At 42.7% G+C, this 17,357-nt stretch overlaps 1 protein-coding gene across 2 annotated transcripts in view; it reads right to left on the bottom strand.

Moving 5' to 3' along the window:
* The window catches only part of mdga2a (MAM domain containing glycosylphosphatidylinositol anchor 2a), a 918,070-nt gene that overhangs the window by 677,688 nt on the left and 223,025 nt on the right, over positions 1-17,357 (bottom strand). For both annotated transcript variants that reach the window (XM_078562337.1, XM_078562336.1), the window contains exon 2: positions 9,248-9,387. In XM_078562337.1, coding sequence (XP_078418463.1) covers positions 9,248-9,387 — 140 coding nt within the window. The remainder of the gene's footprint in view (positions 1-9,247; positions 9,388-17,357) is intronic.

A 17,357-nucleotide genomic window follows, 5' to 3' on the forward strand; every position in this document is an offset into this window, starting at 1 on the left:
GGCTGGCTCAGATGTCACTCCCAGCAATGGGGCAGCGCCAAGACGTAGCACCCGTAAACGTAAACATAAGGCACCTTAGGCACATCACAGGTTTTTCACTGGTGCTTTTGTGGTGGCCCAAGATGAAGTCCTTATGATTTGTTTTGTTTTGTAACACTATTCTCTTTTTTTTGTAATAAGTTGCCTTGCTTGACATATTAAATTCAGACATGTCACCACGGCTGAGGGCGTCTCTTTTCTTCTGCATGTGTATGGTTTCCAAAACTGTAATGAAGGCTTTGTTGGACATTCAGCTTTATTAGCAAGGCCCTTAGTTACTGTTGCTAACCTGGCAGATTTTGCACTTAGGTGTCGAGTGTTGAGCCGACAGCCCAGGCTTGTCCTGGTGGACCATCTGTGCTGTGCTAGCTGAATGTTCATTGGATTAAAGCCTCCCGGGTGTCCCTGCCTCTCTGGAGTATGCCCGGGTCAGCATCTACCCCCTCAACATTTCCCAGCACGTGCTCATCTTGGACTCACTGCTGGATTCATCTTGTGCAGCCGCAGCCACTGCGTCGACATCTTCATTGTCCACTGTGTCCCCCCTTTCCAGCGCAAGATTGTGGAGAGCGCAGCATGCAACCACTAGCACTGAGACATGGGGGGGTACTGGAGTGCGCCCCCTGAGCGGTCCAGGCATCGGACGCACATCTTGAGAAGGCCGATGGTTCTCTCCATCACAACCCTTGTGGAGGCCTGGCAACTATTGTAGCGCTGCTCAGCTTCTGTTCTTGGATGGCGGAGAGGCGTCATGAGCCACCTTCTGAGGGGATAGCCCTTGTCACCCAGCAGCCATCCATCAAGCCAGGCTGGAGCACTGAAAAGCCCTGGCACCTGGGAGTATCTGAGGATGTAGGTGTCGTGGGAGCTGCCTGGGTACCTTGCACAGACTTGTAAAATTAGCATCCTGTGATCACACACTATCTGCACGTTCATGGAGTGGAAGCCCTTCCTGTTGACGAAGGCACCGGGCTCACTTGCTGGTGCCTTGATGGCCACATGTGTACAGTCTCTAGCACCCTGGACGCGGGGGAAGCCAACAATGGCTGCGAAGCCTCTGGCTCACTGTGTCTGACATGCCTGGTCCCAACGGTGGTGGATGAAGGTCAATGCGCGCCTGAACAGAGCGTCTGTAACCTGCTTGACACAAGTGTGTACAGCTGATTGGGAGAAACTGCAAAGATCACCCACCGAGCCCTGGAAGGAGCCAGAGGCATAGAAGTTGAGGGCAGCTGTGACCTTCAGAGCCACAGGCATGGGGTGTCCACCCACACAGTTAGCGAAGATCTCAGGCCCAATCATCTGACAGATAAAGTTGACTGTCTCCCTTGAGAGACAGAGCCTCTTTCGGCACTGCACCTCAGACATATTGAGGTAGCTGCTTTGCCGCCTGTATAACCTGGCAGCAGGATAGTGGCGTCTTCTGCAGCCCCTTCTGCCTTGGACAACCTCTTCGCCTTGCACCCCTTGTGCCTGCGCCTGGCCTCCCAAAGGTGGCTCCCCTGGAGGCTGAATGTGCACTCCTGGCCTCCTCCTTATTCTATCCCTCCCTTCCTCCTCAGAGGAGCTGCCTCCAGTGGACAGTTCAGCTCCCATTCCCAGGCTAATGGAAGGCTTCCTGAATCCTGCAGACGCTCGCCCGACATTACCGCGCATCATTTTATGCTCGGGTGTGCGGGTCCCATCCCCAAACACCAACGGGAAAATTCTGCCCCTACAAAAGTTGGCAAACATCCATTGGGTATTGATCAGGAATTGAACTGTCAACGTTCACCATCATTTCCCTTCTGAAAGTGACTGCAACTTCAGGATTTAGCACAAGCACAGATTGACGCAGGAACGCTGAAGCTGAGGCCTGTCATTCACTGCTGTGCCTCAGGCTGTACTGTGGACCCCCCATCCCTACGTCCCCAAAATGACAATCATTTAACAAAATCAACTGGTTTAATGAGAATGCATGCTTTTCCACACTAATATTACTTTTACAAACTCGTAAAAAATTAAGCCTTGTTCAAATGAGTTGTAGCTGGGTTTTTAACAGCAATCTAAGTAATAAATGTTGTTGAACAATGGATCTGATCCAGCAAAATATGTTGAATGTTGTTACATTTTTCTATTATGATTAAATGCTAGATTTTTAAAACTAGACTTTTTAAATAATTCATTTTGTTTCTAAAATTTGCTCATGATCTTTCAGCTTCTGCTTTAACCCAATGTGTGTGTGTCCCAATCCTTATTCTGCTCTCTTGAAAAAGTGATTTGATTATTAGTGCTTTTCACTTCCTGGTTTGTTGCCTGTGAGAATTCTTTAACACAATTGGCTGCTTAAGATTGATAACATCACTGCAGCTCAATGCTAAGAATCCCCATCAAACAACAATGGAATTAATTGCACATAAGAGAGATAAAGATGACACGCCAGAGGGATCACTAAATCTCTAAGCATAGCTTTCTTCAAGGTCAGTGGTGATCATTTTGCCACTGACTGCAAAATATGAATTGTCTTGAAGGCTTTGGCAAGACTGTACAACAGCGCTCTTGTGATCTGGCTGATGGTGTGCTCCACTTTGATTCTGTAGAAGTGTAGAGCACATTGTACTTCATCTTAGGGTTTGTCCTTGTTTGAATAAATGGTAGCATGACCCAAGACTTCACAGAAGATTTTTGATTCTCATCAGTTATCTCTGAGGGATTTTCAGCTTTTAAATAACAAAGGAGCTGTTCACTACATACTTATGTGGTTATTCGGTACATACTTATGTGGTGAGAAATGCTTTTGTTTCTTTATCCATGTAGTCTCCAGGTGCTGAGCATTTGCAGCTGCCTGAGGCAAATTAATTTGAAGCATGGTGTACCAAAATTAGCATTAATATTCCAAACAGAATGACATGCAATCAGAGTTAACAAAGAACCAGATGCTTCTGAATACATCATTCTGCTCAAAAAATGTCAGATGTTTTTCCGAACAGTGTTCTGGGACAAATTTTATAAAGAGGTAGGATGGCTAGGTTTTAGCGGCTCCAAAATCATTTTAGAATTATATTGATTATGAGCTTTCTTTAGGGGTTGAATTGTCAAATTCAGAAGATTTGAGAACAGAAGGGCTAGGATATTTAAGAAGTCAGCAGCATTCCTGTACGCAGTCAACATCCCAGAAAACACTGCTCTCTGCTCTCTGTAATTGTCAAATCTTCGAATAAACGTGGACATAATTTTATTTTGTTTCGATTTCCATCAGGCCCATCCAAATTCCATTTGGGTCCTGTGGCTGTGGGACTTGGACCCAAATGGAATCTAATGGGTCTGTCTGCATGAGAGGTCAATTTAGCTGATAAGTTTGGATTTGTTTAGCCTTGGGCATTGCACTTTAGGAAGGATAAACAAGCAATGGAAATGGTGCAGCCTAGATTCACTAGGCCATTACCAGGGCTATAGTTATGATGAGAGGCTTCAGAATTAAGGGTTATTTCAATGCAGCTAAGAATATTAAATGGGGGCCGAACAGAGGATTTCATGATCATGACAGAAAACTGGTGATATATCATTTCCACTGGTGAATCAGATGTTAAGAGGTCACACATTTAAGATTCCAACAAAAAGAATTTTCAGCAGATGTATGAAAGAACTTCTTTACACAGAACTGCAGTGTGGAATTCTCTTTCACAAATCATTGTTGAATTCTTTTAAGTGGAAATTAGACAGTTGTTTGAAGAAAAAAAAAGATTAAATAACAGCTATGGGGATTAAAGGAAGTATTGAATTAGATTAGATCCAAATCACAACTTGGTCTCCCTTTACTTCAATTATGACTTCAGTAGCATATTGTAGTCAGTCAACTATTTAACAGAAATCCTGCCTAATGACTTTAGAGTTTGAGGAAGAAAAATCATAAAAATAATTCTCAGGCATATTCCTTACCTGAGGAGATTTAACAGATAAATTTGAAATAATTGTATGAATGCTGTTGAGCCTGTGGAATAAGGCGGGCCTTCCACCAGTTAACAGAATTACTATATGCATAAACAACTGTTTTCTCATTATCTCTGATTATTTACTGCTCTGTTTAGAATGCTGATGATAAGTTTTTATGGCACTTCATACGTTCCAGTGCTTCTAGCTGTTACAAATATTCAGTCACTGAGGATGACAAAAGATGCTCAGTGCCAGATAGATTTAGTCTATATATGGTATTAATGAACATTAAAGCATACCTAATTGAATCTGCCTTCATCTGGTAGGAACCAAAGCTAAATCTTCCAAAATAATTAATTTACATCACTCTGGTCTCTATAGGGATTCCTGTGTTTTATGGGAATCCTAACAGGAATACGTTGGCACACCTAATGATTTATGGAAAATGGCTTTTATCTCCAGCCATTATAATGATATAAAGTAACTTTAAAATGACCGTAGAGATTGCACTTGTAGAGAATCTTGAACTTGTAGAGAAGGTTATGTTAATTTGTTTGAGTTGTGAAAATGACATAAATTTTGTTTTTGTCGTAATGGCCTGAGTATGCTACACCTTTTTATAGTTTTGGTGTAGGGTACGCCAGTATGTAATGCTGGACATGAGTGGACCTAAACTTTATTGCACAGGCACTGAGTGGACTTTGGGTTCAACTGAAAGGGTCATTCCAGACATCTGGGATGGAGGTGGCAGCTCTGGCATGAGTTTGAAGCAAATCTTTGGCAGCCTAGCTGAAGGAGCATTGGACCAAGGCATCCCTGGTGTCACTGCCTCCCTGAAGGATACAGAGGCCTGCCTCCATGCCCTCAGCATTCTCCTCACTGTGCTCATCTTCTGACTCACCATTGGATTCATTCTCTGTGGCCTGTGGAGCTGAGTCAGGATCCTCTCCTTCCATTGGGCACTCACCTTGCCAGTGCCAGATTGTGGAAAGCGTATCATGGGAGCTGCCAGGGTACCTTGCACATACTTGCAGAATCTGCATCTTTTGGTCACACACTATCTGGACGTTCATAGAGTGGAATCCCTTCCTGTTGACAAGGCACCCGGCTGATCTGCTGGTGCTTTGATGGCCACATGTGTGCAGTCGAATGCACCCTGGATGCAGGGGAACCAGCAATTGCTGCAAAGACTCTGGCTCACTCAGCCTGGCTGGCTTCGTCCGTACAGAAGTGAATAAATGTCAGTACCCACCTGAACAGAGCTTCTGTCTACAACTTGACGTAACTGTGGACAGCTGATTGGGAGACTCCACAAAGATCCCCCACTGACCCCTGGAAAGAGCCAGAGGCATAGAATTTGGGGGCCACTGTGACCTTCAGAGCCACTGGCATGGTGTGCCACCCACACAGTTGGGGATGATCTCAGGCCCAACCTTATGGATAAATGTAGGTCACGGTCTCTCTGGAGAGGCGGAGCCTCCTTCGGCATTGCACCTCGGACATATTGAGGTAGCTACATCGCCGCCTGTAAACACCGGCAGCAGGATAGTGGGGTCTTCTGCGGCCCTTTACGTCTTAGACTACCTGCTGCCCTGTGCCCCTTGTGCCTGCACTTCTCCTTCCACAGGTCGCTCCCTGGAAGCTGCATTGGGACACCTGGCCTCCCTTCCCTCTGCCCCTCTCTTCCTCCTCAGTCTCCAGCTGAGACACAATCCCCATTACGCGGGTAACAGAAGGCTGTCTGATAGCTGGAAGGGTCCACATGGTCAAAATCCTCTGGGGGCCTTGGAAAAACCAATGAGTCCTGAAATGAAGCCTAGAAATGCTAAGAACAGAGGATGAAGCTGCCATGTTCTAATAAGCAATCAGCAACAAACTATCTCCGAAATTCCTCACTACTAACATTAGATCGGGTTCAATTGGGTTTTTAATGGCTTAAGTGGCCTTTTAATTGATGGCAGGCCCGGCTCCAACATCCATGCGTGACCACCAACCTGAAGATTGCATGAGGGATTTATTTATTCAGCCATGGCATGTGAACGTCGCTGGCTAGGCCAGAATTTATTGCCCATCCCTAATTGTCCTTCTTCAGAGGGCATTTAAGAGTCAACCAGATTCCAGTGGGTCTGGAGTCACATGTAGGCCAGATCAGGTAAGGATAGCAGGTTTCCTCCCCTAAAGGACATAAATGAACCAGATGGGTTTTTTACAACAATCGGACATTCACCTGACATCTTCTCACACTATTTCATGGCCAATCGGGTTGGGCGCGTACCCGCCTACAAGGCGTAAAATGCTGCCCATGGTTTATGACCATATAGATATATATTACGCATTCAGCTTTATTTCCTACTTCCCCCAAGAAATCTCTTTAGGAACGCATCAATCTGAAAAGTTATCTACTTCTGTAGCAACCACCCATAAGTATGCCACATTCCTCTGGAGAATTCTCCTCAGCTCCAGCTATTCTCAGAGATAAAACTTTAATTTACCATCTTTTGACTGTGGAGGTTCCAGTCCCTTGTTCTGGTTACTTTTCCAATGCTTCCAAGCGACTCTGCTGGTTACTTTCTTTTGCAATAAGACATTATAGATCTTCCCACTAGCTTTAAACTCGGCAATCTTCCAGCTTCTGTTCCTCACAAGATTAAAATTGAGATTAAGCCTCACCTGCCTTCTAAGCAGTCAATGATGAAGTCACTGTTTTAATCTGCTTACAGCGTATGTCTGTCTAACTGTCATTTATTTTGGCTAACTTCTCTAAAACTTGATATTTTCTACAGAGGGGATAAGAGGATTGGGCAAGAAGCCTTACATTCATTGTTTTATTGCTTTGCAAATGTGACATGAGTTTGATAACAGGTCCTTTGCTTCAATGTTGTAAAATGGGTAAACGTATTTACATCTCATTATGCAGCTATATATGTGGAGAAAGGCTAGTCATAGCTTCAAAATGCAACACACATCTTTCATTACTACCTTACAGTACTTGGGGAATTTAAAACTCCATTGGATTTAAGCAATAATGTATAGATACCAGGCAACTGAGGATAAGACGGCCAGCTCAAAGGCAAGGCCACAATTTTTAAACTCTCCACGAGGCTTTGGGCCGGATTTTTGCAATCGAGGTGGGAAGCTCAAGTTGGGAAGTTTCTTGACTCGATAAATCCATCTCCTTTAAAAGGGCCCCAGCCCACCATATTTTTGTCAGAAGGAGGTGAGGATGAGATGGAATCAGGCCCACCACCTCCGGAGGCAGTTCAGTGATGGCCACGGAGATGGGGGAGTGTCGAGGCGAGCTGGTTAAAAGACTCACCTCAGTTCTCTGACACTTTGGCCCAGTTGTACAAAAGGCTGCTAGGCCCTCTATCCCTCAACCCTTACCTCCCCACCCCATGCTCCATGCGAACTCCATATCCACATACCCCCATGCCACTCCATTGCCCCATGCCCCCTCGTATTCCCATGCCCTCCACACCATGTCCATGACCCCACCATAGCTAGTCAACCAATATCCACTATGTCCATGACCCCACCATAGCCAGTCAAACAGTATCCACTATGAGCAGAGCTCAGGAGCCATGTGGATATAATAAAAATCTAACAATCTATGAGAGCTCTCACTCATACACGCTTGATACTGAAAAAAACTCTCACTCACGAAGCCCATTCAAAAATTTAAATCCCCTCAAATGGTCAATCTGTTATAAAAACAAACTTTTATTTACTATCCACACCAAAAGCAGACAATCCCTTAGTAGCCTCTTAAAACTGTCAATCAAAATATGGGTTTAGCTCCCTACTGAGATGAGTGGTTTTAGAGCTTTTGAAGCTCACCCAAGCATTCAGAATGGGCTCAACTGTAATAACAACCCTTGGGAAATATCAGCAATGAAGTCTGAATAGGTGCTGATGTTTTTGTTTTCTAAGCTACACCAGATGACCTGTCAATTATTTCTCTTTAGCAGTGGTTGTCTACCTTTTTATTCCAACTGAAAGCTGTGGGGTATTTTTTTCATTTTTAAAGGGCTGGAGTTTTAAATAATTTCAGATCATGATGTTTAAAAAGACCATATCAATCCTTCAAGTGTGTTTCTGCCTCCTCCATAAATTTTAGACTCCCACAATATGGGCTAAGGCACTTGAAACAGGGAAAATGGGGCCTGTTTGAACTTGGAACTAAGTTCAAATAGCTCTGCTGATTTCAGATTCCCCACCTGTGTAATTCACACCCCGCTTCCTTTTCCCCGCTGGCAAAAATGGGATCTGCTAGAAATAGCGGCTGGACTTCCACATCTGGGTCCCATTCTCCATTTTAAAGGCCTCTGGAGTTGACCCGATGCCATGAGAAACCATCCTCTATGTGTGAGTCTGTTAATTTTATTCACACTAGTGTAGGTTTGGAAAAGAATGTCTGCAGGTATGTCACAATGTGAGGAAATCATTATTTTTTAATTTGAAAATGGTGCTAGTACCAACTCTACCTGTCAACAATGCAGTGAGCTGCAATCTGTTTCACAAGTGGATCTTCAATCAAAAAGAGATTGATTGGAAAATAGGGCACTACATACTCTAGAGGTACAGACAAATTATCACTGGATGTGTGCATCATACTAAAGGATATCAAAAGTGATGGCTAAGGTGGAAATATGCTGATAGAGGATAGCATTAAACAAATCAAAAGGTGTTTTATGCGAATGATACATTTATCTTAATTTTTACTTCCTTGTCCCCAATTAAGATGAAGGATGTTAGTGCCACAGAATGATGTATTTTCCATTTAATATACTCAGAATCTGTGCTCTCAAGTCAGTTATAACAGTTAGATGCAACATAAACACCCCTCTGCTCCCTAATCAATGTATATCAGCCCCAGCCTGAGGGGAGCACACCCTCTGGCTTGAGTGTATCCATTTTTCCATTTCTCTCAGCAACAATTATAGGGCCTGAATTAAGTTGCTAATCTGTATAGTCAATTAGTACCTGACCAGGAAAGTTTTGTGTAATATGCTACAATGACTGCAAACTGGATTGAGACTGTTTAAACCATTTTGTATAGAACCCTTATATCCAGCAGTTTCATTGCATTAGTCTGGGGCGAAATTAAACCCAGCCACAGAACTGAAAGGCCAATGTTTAATGCATTGCACTAAGTGCCTCTTAAATTATATTTGAAAGGGATATATTAATATTTTAACTACTCATTGTTTGAAATAAAATTAATGGAATAACCATCAAACAAAACTGAACAAGTATATTGGTAATTCTGCTTGGAAATCTAGGATTTTGGATTCACCTGTGGCCGAGGGTGACCTCGAACAAGGCAGGTTAGCTCCAAGGTTTCTCCTTCCCGAATTGTGTACACTCTCTCTGTATAGCGTTCTTCTTCTATGTTACATGCTTGACCAGAGTGCATGATGCTTACAGTTGGTGGAGCTGCAAAGAAAAGAATAAAGTGCAAGTCAGTGCTTGATTAATATTAATGTTCAGTGAAAATCCAAGACATTTTCCTAATCAATCAACCCAACTGTCGTAAATTCCTATTCTCTGAACATTTTTCTACTCAGATTACGTTGGTATGTTTATAGCTCAGATCCTGTACTCAGCTCAGTGAAGTAGACTGTAAAGTGGTTGCATTTTTTTCCCTAAAAGTTCCCATAAAATTGTACAAGAAATACTTTTTATTTCAGAATATTCAGTTCGAATTGGCCAATCCTAACAAGCATTTTATTCTGCAATGAATATGTGCCAATTGGCTAAAGAAGACCAGATAGTCATGGCATGAGAGAAACACTCAAAAGTGGTATGGGGAAGAAGCAGGTAAATTAGATTGATGTTTCCTGCTGTTTACTGGTATGTTACACAGCAGGATGTATGATTTGCCCATACAGTGCCTCCCTAATGCCTGGTGAAGCATCAAACAGAAGATAACTTCTCTAGGGAGTGACCAGCACAAGAACAATATTGGCACAGACTTGCAAACATTCCACTTACATCTCATCTAACAGCTTGGTTCAATGATAACACACCCACCTCTATGACTAGCGATGGTTGCATTGAATCCTACTCCAGGACTCTAGCATGTAATCTGAACTGACACCTCGATGCAGGACTGAGGGGGTATTGTTGTGTTGGAGGTTCCATTCAGAATAGGTTAAATTAAGGTCCCATCTACCTATTTAGGTGGTTGTGAAATATGCCATAATGCTACAGTATTGAATGAAGGGCAGAGTTGTCTGTAAATATAATGCTATTTTCTGGAGCAAGAGGAAAATTGTGCAGAAGGAGTGATGTATATGAAGCCCATTTTTGAATATCATATTATTATGCCTATTGATTTGCTGCTATGAAGAAGGACAAGTAAAGATCAGCTGGTCCACTGAGGCTATCCCATTCTGGCACAGTGTATCTTCTGTGCACAATCATCCCATTCCTCCCTTCTGCCCCAACACAGCCAAATGATCTTCCAGGAGCAGCAAAAACCTCATGATACATCATATTCAGCCGTGCTATTTATTAGTTGTATGACATTATAAGGTAAAAAACCTACAAAGATATAAAATGCTAAATTGTATCGACTGTCATGCTTATTCATTCAAGGACAGCAATCGCTGAATAATAGACTTAACGTGTGAAATGCTCTGCTAAACTGAAAACAGCTAAATCATTATCATAGTAGCTCTAGTGCATTTATTGAAATTGATCCATAACTAACATTCCTCTGAATAGCAGAATGAACTGTCCATTTCCTTCAACTGCTTCACTACAAAATACAATTTTGGCGATGATTGTAAAGTTAAAGAAACAAACACTGCCAAAAATAGTGCAAAATCAGAATATGTTGGATATCTGAAATAAAAACAGGAATTGCTGGAAATACTTCAGGCAGCATCTATGGAGAGAGAAACAGAGTGAAGGGCTTGGATTTTCATCCTCAAGGTGGGAGTTGGGAAAATTCCTGGGGTAGCGGGAGTTGTGAAAATTCCCGGCTCGGCCCACCTGCCTTGGAAGGAAGCACCCGGACAGGATATCCATTGTGGAGGTGGATGTGGGCTGCAACCAAGGAAAAGGTCGGAGGCAGCCATAGGGGCTGCCGGGTGCCGAGGTGGGCTGTTTAAAAGGCCCACCTTGGTACTGTGGGAGTTAAAACAAAAACAGAAAGGCCCTTGAGCTCTCACGTCTCAAATCCCCTCACCCCCACAATGCCCCATCCATGCCACCTTCTGCCCTCCACCCACCTCTTATGGCTCCTTATAGTCCCCATCCGAGGTATGTTGCCCCAAACAACTCCAATGGCCCCCATTCTAAGATATACCCCCAAAACAACCCCTGTGGTCCCTGATCCCCCTATGCCAAGCTGTGGCCTTTCCATGCACATTGACTCACTATACACCACATAGAACCAGTGAACCCTACAGTGACAATAGGATGTGTAAAAAAAATAAGAAACAGTCATTAATTCAAAACTTTACCCTATGTTAAAAAAAAACCTTTTACTAAAGGATAATAAAAGTGTCAATCATCCAGGCACTTAAAAGTTATATTGGCTGAAACTGCAAGTTTTGAAACCATTTAACCTTGCATAAAGATTCTGAAATTGACAGCAGAGAGCCAGAGCTGTCAATCAAGCAATGTTTTCTCTGGGGCTCAGGGGTTTTACTTCTCTGATTGATGTCAGGCTCTTAGCTGGCTTGGGCCGGGGGGGGGTGGGGGGGGGGGGTGGTGGAACGGGGACGGGACATGAGAACCTTTTAAACTTACCGTTTTAAAGATGCCCTCATGCAGAGGATGGTTCACAATGCCTTTGAGGTGCCGTGACCCATGATTCATTGAAAACCTAGCCTAGCTCCACAAAAATTGAGTAGGATTAGGACATGCCTATCTCCACAATGGAGCCGGCCAGGTCGGGAGTCCAGGATGCAGGTTTTTGACCCGAGCCAGATTGTATCCTTAAAAGGCACTCCCAAAATTTGAAACTGGGGGTTAGGGTCAGGAATCCAGGAACTGACTGCCATTTTTAAAGAGCTCCCGAGTCATCATAACTTAGTGAAAATTCAGCCCAATGTTTCAGGTTGATGACTTTCCATCATAATTGGAAGAAAACAGTACACGTTCGTAATTTTGCATGTGAAAGGAATACTCCCTTTTGGTTATTCAACAGACTATGCTGTTGTTCAAACTTGTGTATTATTTCCCTCCAGGACAGTTATCCACAAATTATAAGAGAAAATATATTCATATGTCTACATGGATTCCAATCATTGAAGGGAAATGCTTTTAAGGCAGAAATGAACAAGGCTGCTTCCCATCTGCTTACAAGACGTGTTACAAGCATCCACAGAGCTCACTGACCACTTTGAAAATTCATTGACTTTTCTCTGTCACAGCACCTGACTGCCTGAGATAATTATGGATAATTCTACACCTGCAATTCCCACTAATAAGCCAGGATGACTAATCATCATCAATGTTGCTCTGGAATACTCTGCACCTGCTTGGTTTGGGATTTGACTTTCCCTGTCGACCACAGATGGCTAACGTGGTCCCAATATTCCATCACCAGCTATCATCTTGGAGCTAATTTGGAGGCCCCACATGTCTCTCTCTAAGGAAAAGATTGCAAGTTAACTGCTAACCCAGTTAATACATGTTTGAGTTTTCAACAGTCACATAACAAATATCACAAGCAAAGGGATGAGCAGCGCAACTCCCAGTAAATTGTGTGAATGTTTTGCCACCATCCTCCTGAACACAGCATGATGCAAGTTCCTCTGAATGATCGTTTCACCAATTGAAGATACAGAGCATCTAAAATGACTGCTTGAATCTCAACTGACTGCTGGGCCATGTGCAACTCCTCAAAAGAACACAAAAAAGTCCCGAAACCATTCTTCTGTTGGCACTCATGATCGGAAGGATACCTCTGGACCAGTGCAATAATGTAAAAAAATTTTTTTATAAATTTATTCTTTCATGGGATGTGGGCATCACTGGCAAGGCCAGCATTTGTTGCCCATCCCTTGAATAGAGTGGTTTGCCAAGCCATTTCAGACCCACATTGCTGTGGTCTGGAGTCACATGTAAACCAGGTCAGGTAAGGACAGCAGATTTCCTTCCCTAAAGGACATTGGTGAACCAGATGGGTTTTTATGACAATTGATGATAGTTTCATGGTCACCATTACTAAGACTAGCTTTTAATTTCAGATTTTTTTAATACTTGAATTTAAATTCCATCAACTGCCATGGTGGGATTTGAACCCATAGTCCCAGAGCATTAGTCTAGACCTCTGGATTATTAGTATAATGACATTACCACTATGCCACCATCTCCCCCTAAAGTGACTTGTTCCAGTCATTAAACCTATAATGGTATCCCTGTGGTCTTGGACCAGGCCAAGTTGGCATCCAATGAACTACATGAGGGTTGGAAGAACCCTTCAGAGCACTGCATGCATAGGACAGAATCTTCTGCTCTCTCTTGTGCCATGTTTGGAGGTGGGGAGGCATTTAATTGGGTGGAAACCCTGCAGCCTTTCAGCTTCCACCCCAACTAAGTCAGGTTGGGAAGACCTTTGTGATCGACCTTCCCACCCAGCCATCAATTGAAGCCTTTATGTGGACAGTTAATAACCACTTAAGAGCCTCATTCTGCCACCATTGTTATTAACCCAGTTGTGGGCAGGCCTGTCACCTTGTTGCATGCACAACAAGTAAACCTGTGCGGGCTGCTTGTTGTCTCCCAGGGGCTGAGTGGGGGAGTGTCCCTCCTTCAAAGGCTTGGCATTGGAGAGGGGGAGAGTCTGCTGAGAGCCAGCCCCCTATCCTTACTGCTGACCCCCACTCCGTCTCCCTACCCTGTGACTCCCACTCCGCAAAACTCCTCCCGCCATTATTTACCTCTGACCTTGGTTGCTTCATGATCCTGGGCCTCTGGTGCGTGTCTTTCCTGTAGCAGCCACTGCCTCCCTGCTGATGCTGCTAGGTAAAAGAGTAGCTGGTCTCTGATTGGCAGCAGCTCTTGATGGGCAGGACCTACACCGCTAGGGTTATGATCCCAGGGAAAGGACCAAAGGAGGAAGGTCTCTCACTGGCTTTTCAGCCAGCAGGCAAGACCCCCATCACCTTCACAAGATTCCTCCCATAGAAAGCCTTAAAACTGAGAGGTAGCGGACACCTCACTGTGTTGCCTATCTAAAGGTAGATGGGCAGGTGTGGTAACATTTCACACTGAATTCCTAAAAGCTGGTTTAAGTAAGAGGAGATAGTTCATAATGGCTTGATGATTAGTTCTATGAACAGCCAAAGTGTCTTGAAGCTGGGAATTTTGTTTGAGGAATGCATTATCGAATAGTATGGTTGGTCAAAAGCTTGAAGGTTTGCCATCACGCTCAAACTAACCCACTGTTTGCACAAATATTCTGTTCTAAGCACCTGTACCTTTATGTTTATATCAAAAATATTGCCTCAGATCAGTTTTGAAGAATAAAATTATTTATAATCATTAGCTGTATTAATTGTACATGGGAACAGAGAGCTGAGTAAATAGACATTATTAATAATGAATATATAGAAAGAAATCACAAATGTGCAAATCAGATTGATTAGCAAATTGATTCCTTGACTCCTTTAAGTTATAACTGATGAGACCAGAAGGATATATTGGTTATGCAAATGTGGCTGTCCTTTTAACAACATATTTGTTAAACTTGGTATCTATATGCAATTAATTTAATTATGTCCTTCCCCATATGTAACTCAAATACACATGCATCTATGAAACTTGAAGAGTACAGCACACTATTAGGGAGAACATGTTAATAAAATATACTTCTTCGATTTAGCCTTGTTTGATTACAAGATGAACTTTCCTCAAGAACTCGGCTGTAAATACTTCACACAAAGCTGTTGTAACTAAACAAATTTTCATCCTCCCACTCCACCGCTTCAGCACAAAACTCAAGGCTGATACTCCAGTGCAGTACTGAGAGGGTGCTGCACTGTCAAAGGCGCTGTCTTTCAGAGGCCCCTTTTGCCTGCTCTGGTAAATGCAAAGGATCATATGGAACTATTTTGATGAAGAACAGGAGAGTCCTCCGCAGTGTCCTGGCCAATATTTATCCCTGCATCCACATCTCAAAAACAAGTTCGATGGTTGGCTCTTGAAATAGCGCCAGTGGGGCATTCCCCCATGGAGCAACCTTAGAAACTGTGAGAAGCCACAATCTGCCCAGTCTGCATCCTGCCCTTCATTCAAGTATGGAGTGCCATGCAGGCCAAAAGAGACAAGGTCAGAATCGATCTGGCTTCAATTTTCTGCTGCTGCGGCTTTCTTAGCACCAGCTCCAATGACGCTTTGAGCCCAATTTTGTGGCCTTAATGTCCTGTAACTCTGTACTCACCAAAACAAATGGGTTGAAAAATTAGGAAGTTAATGAAAATCAATACTTCCAATCTTAATTTTGAATTTTAATCAATTAGTAAAGGATTTTGTGCAGAATTCATTTCTGTTATTCTAAAAGTAAAAGTGAGGAATAAAGGAAGAGGTGGAAATAAACTATTTTGAAGTATAGCAGCCATTTAAAATGTGCAGGAAAAGGTCAATATATTGATTTATTTCACTTATTTTTTTACTGACATTGCTTTTATTCCAAATGATATCCTGAAAGCAAGTACAAACTCACAGTTTGAATACACATGGTCAAGTGACAACATCATAAACCCTGAAATCCTGTCCAGTGTGACTGAGCTGTGGGACGTTGTTGAAGTTAATACTAAGCAAAACCTGTGTAATTTTCAACAAATACAGAAGAAAGGATAAAGTGACTTTCAGACTGTCAAAATGCTGTCTATGCATGACACTTTAAAGGACAATTGCCTCATTTTGTCTAAAACTCAATTATCATCTGCAGATGTTGAAATGTCAGAATTTACTATCACCTTTTCAAAGATACATAAAATACAGGCTCCAGCCTCACCGCTTTCTTTCGAAGCTAAATGAAAAAAATATTTTTAGTGATGAATGTCATCGAAGGTTTTGATCACTTGTTAAAGAGTGCTATAAATGAATCATAAAAATACCCAAGGTGCTGTAGTGTCAGCAGCTGTGCTCGGGAAAAGTGGAGTGTTGGTTATTCCGAAGGGTGCGTGGGGAGATTGACCTTGGTAGTAGTGGCTGTTAGGCAAGTCACTGCTCTCCAGAGCGTGGGGAGCCCATTGCATATAATTACATTGGTCTCATTAACTTTATTCCTGCCTATTCTTCTGACTTGATTCCCATTTCTCGACAGCAAGTGAAAAATAAAGAAACATCTTGAAGGCACATGTAAATTCTGTTTTTAAAATAGCAGAAAATATTAATATTTGCTGGTTAGCTCTGTGAGTAGTCCGATTGCCAGTTTATAAACAGGCTCACAACAAACTTTCTGCAAGGCAGGATGGTGACAGTGTTTGGGGTTCAACTGTAATGCCCACTTCACAAACATCAATCGATTCTAAAGAGGTTTTTCTGATAGCTTCCCTAGTCCTCTCTCCTCCCCCACCCTCTCCCTTTTCTCTAACCTCCCACAATGCCTTGGTTCAATTATGCCACCAACCCCGAGTACATCGATACTGTCCGTGGTATTGACCCCTCTCTTTGCAATGCCACAAAAGTTGGCTCGTTACATATATTTATTTTCTTTCCCCCATGGGAAATATATAATAATTTAAGATGCATTTACTGTGCTTGTTTATTGCTCTCTCCATAAACCCTTTCATTTGCTCAGTTATTTGCTTCTTCTCATTGATTAACAGTGGAGGAATGAAAAATATAAATGCAAACAGTATCGGGCCATGATAAGGAAAAGAGGCTTCTGTTAATGGAATTTGAAAGCAGGATTATCAAGGTAATAGGGACAACTTACCCTTTTAAAGATTTCTCATTAGCCTTCATATTTATCACCAGGCTTATAGCCATCTTACCTTATCTTGCATAAAAATGATAGAAAACGAAAGCACAAGTCATCTCTCCTTCCTTTACTGACCCACTTTTCATTTGCCAACTTTTGCACTTGTTTGGATCATAAATCTATCCTCAAACAAAGGCCCAATGTTGACAGCACTCCCTTACACTTGAATTTTACAATCAGGCCATTTCCATGAAACACTTCCTCAGAGGAGGGGAAATAATAAGAAAAGTACCATGCTGATCTAGGTCTTGTACACCTCCAAGCAGAGAAGGGTGAGAAGCAGCCAGCTCACATACCTGCCTTTCATGTTTCTCCATAGTGGCAAGATCTTAATAATTTAAAAGAAAAACCCTGAGGAGTGACAGCAGCGTTTCTTTTGTTACAAAATTGCAACTAATTAAATCTGTGAAGTTTGTGTGCACTTTATGAACTGTTCTATTTTATGAGGTGCCTTGTC

This window comes from Cetorhinus maximus, chromosome 18 (genome assembly GCF_964194155.1).
Source record: "Cetorhinus maximus chromosome 18, sCetMax3.hap1.1, whole genome shotgun sequence".
NCBI lineage: Eukaryota > Metazoa > Chordata > Chondrichthyes > Lamniformes > Cetorhinidae > Cetorhinus > Cetorhinus maximus.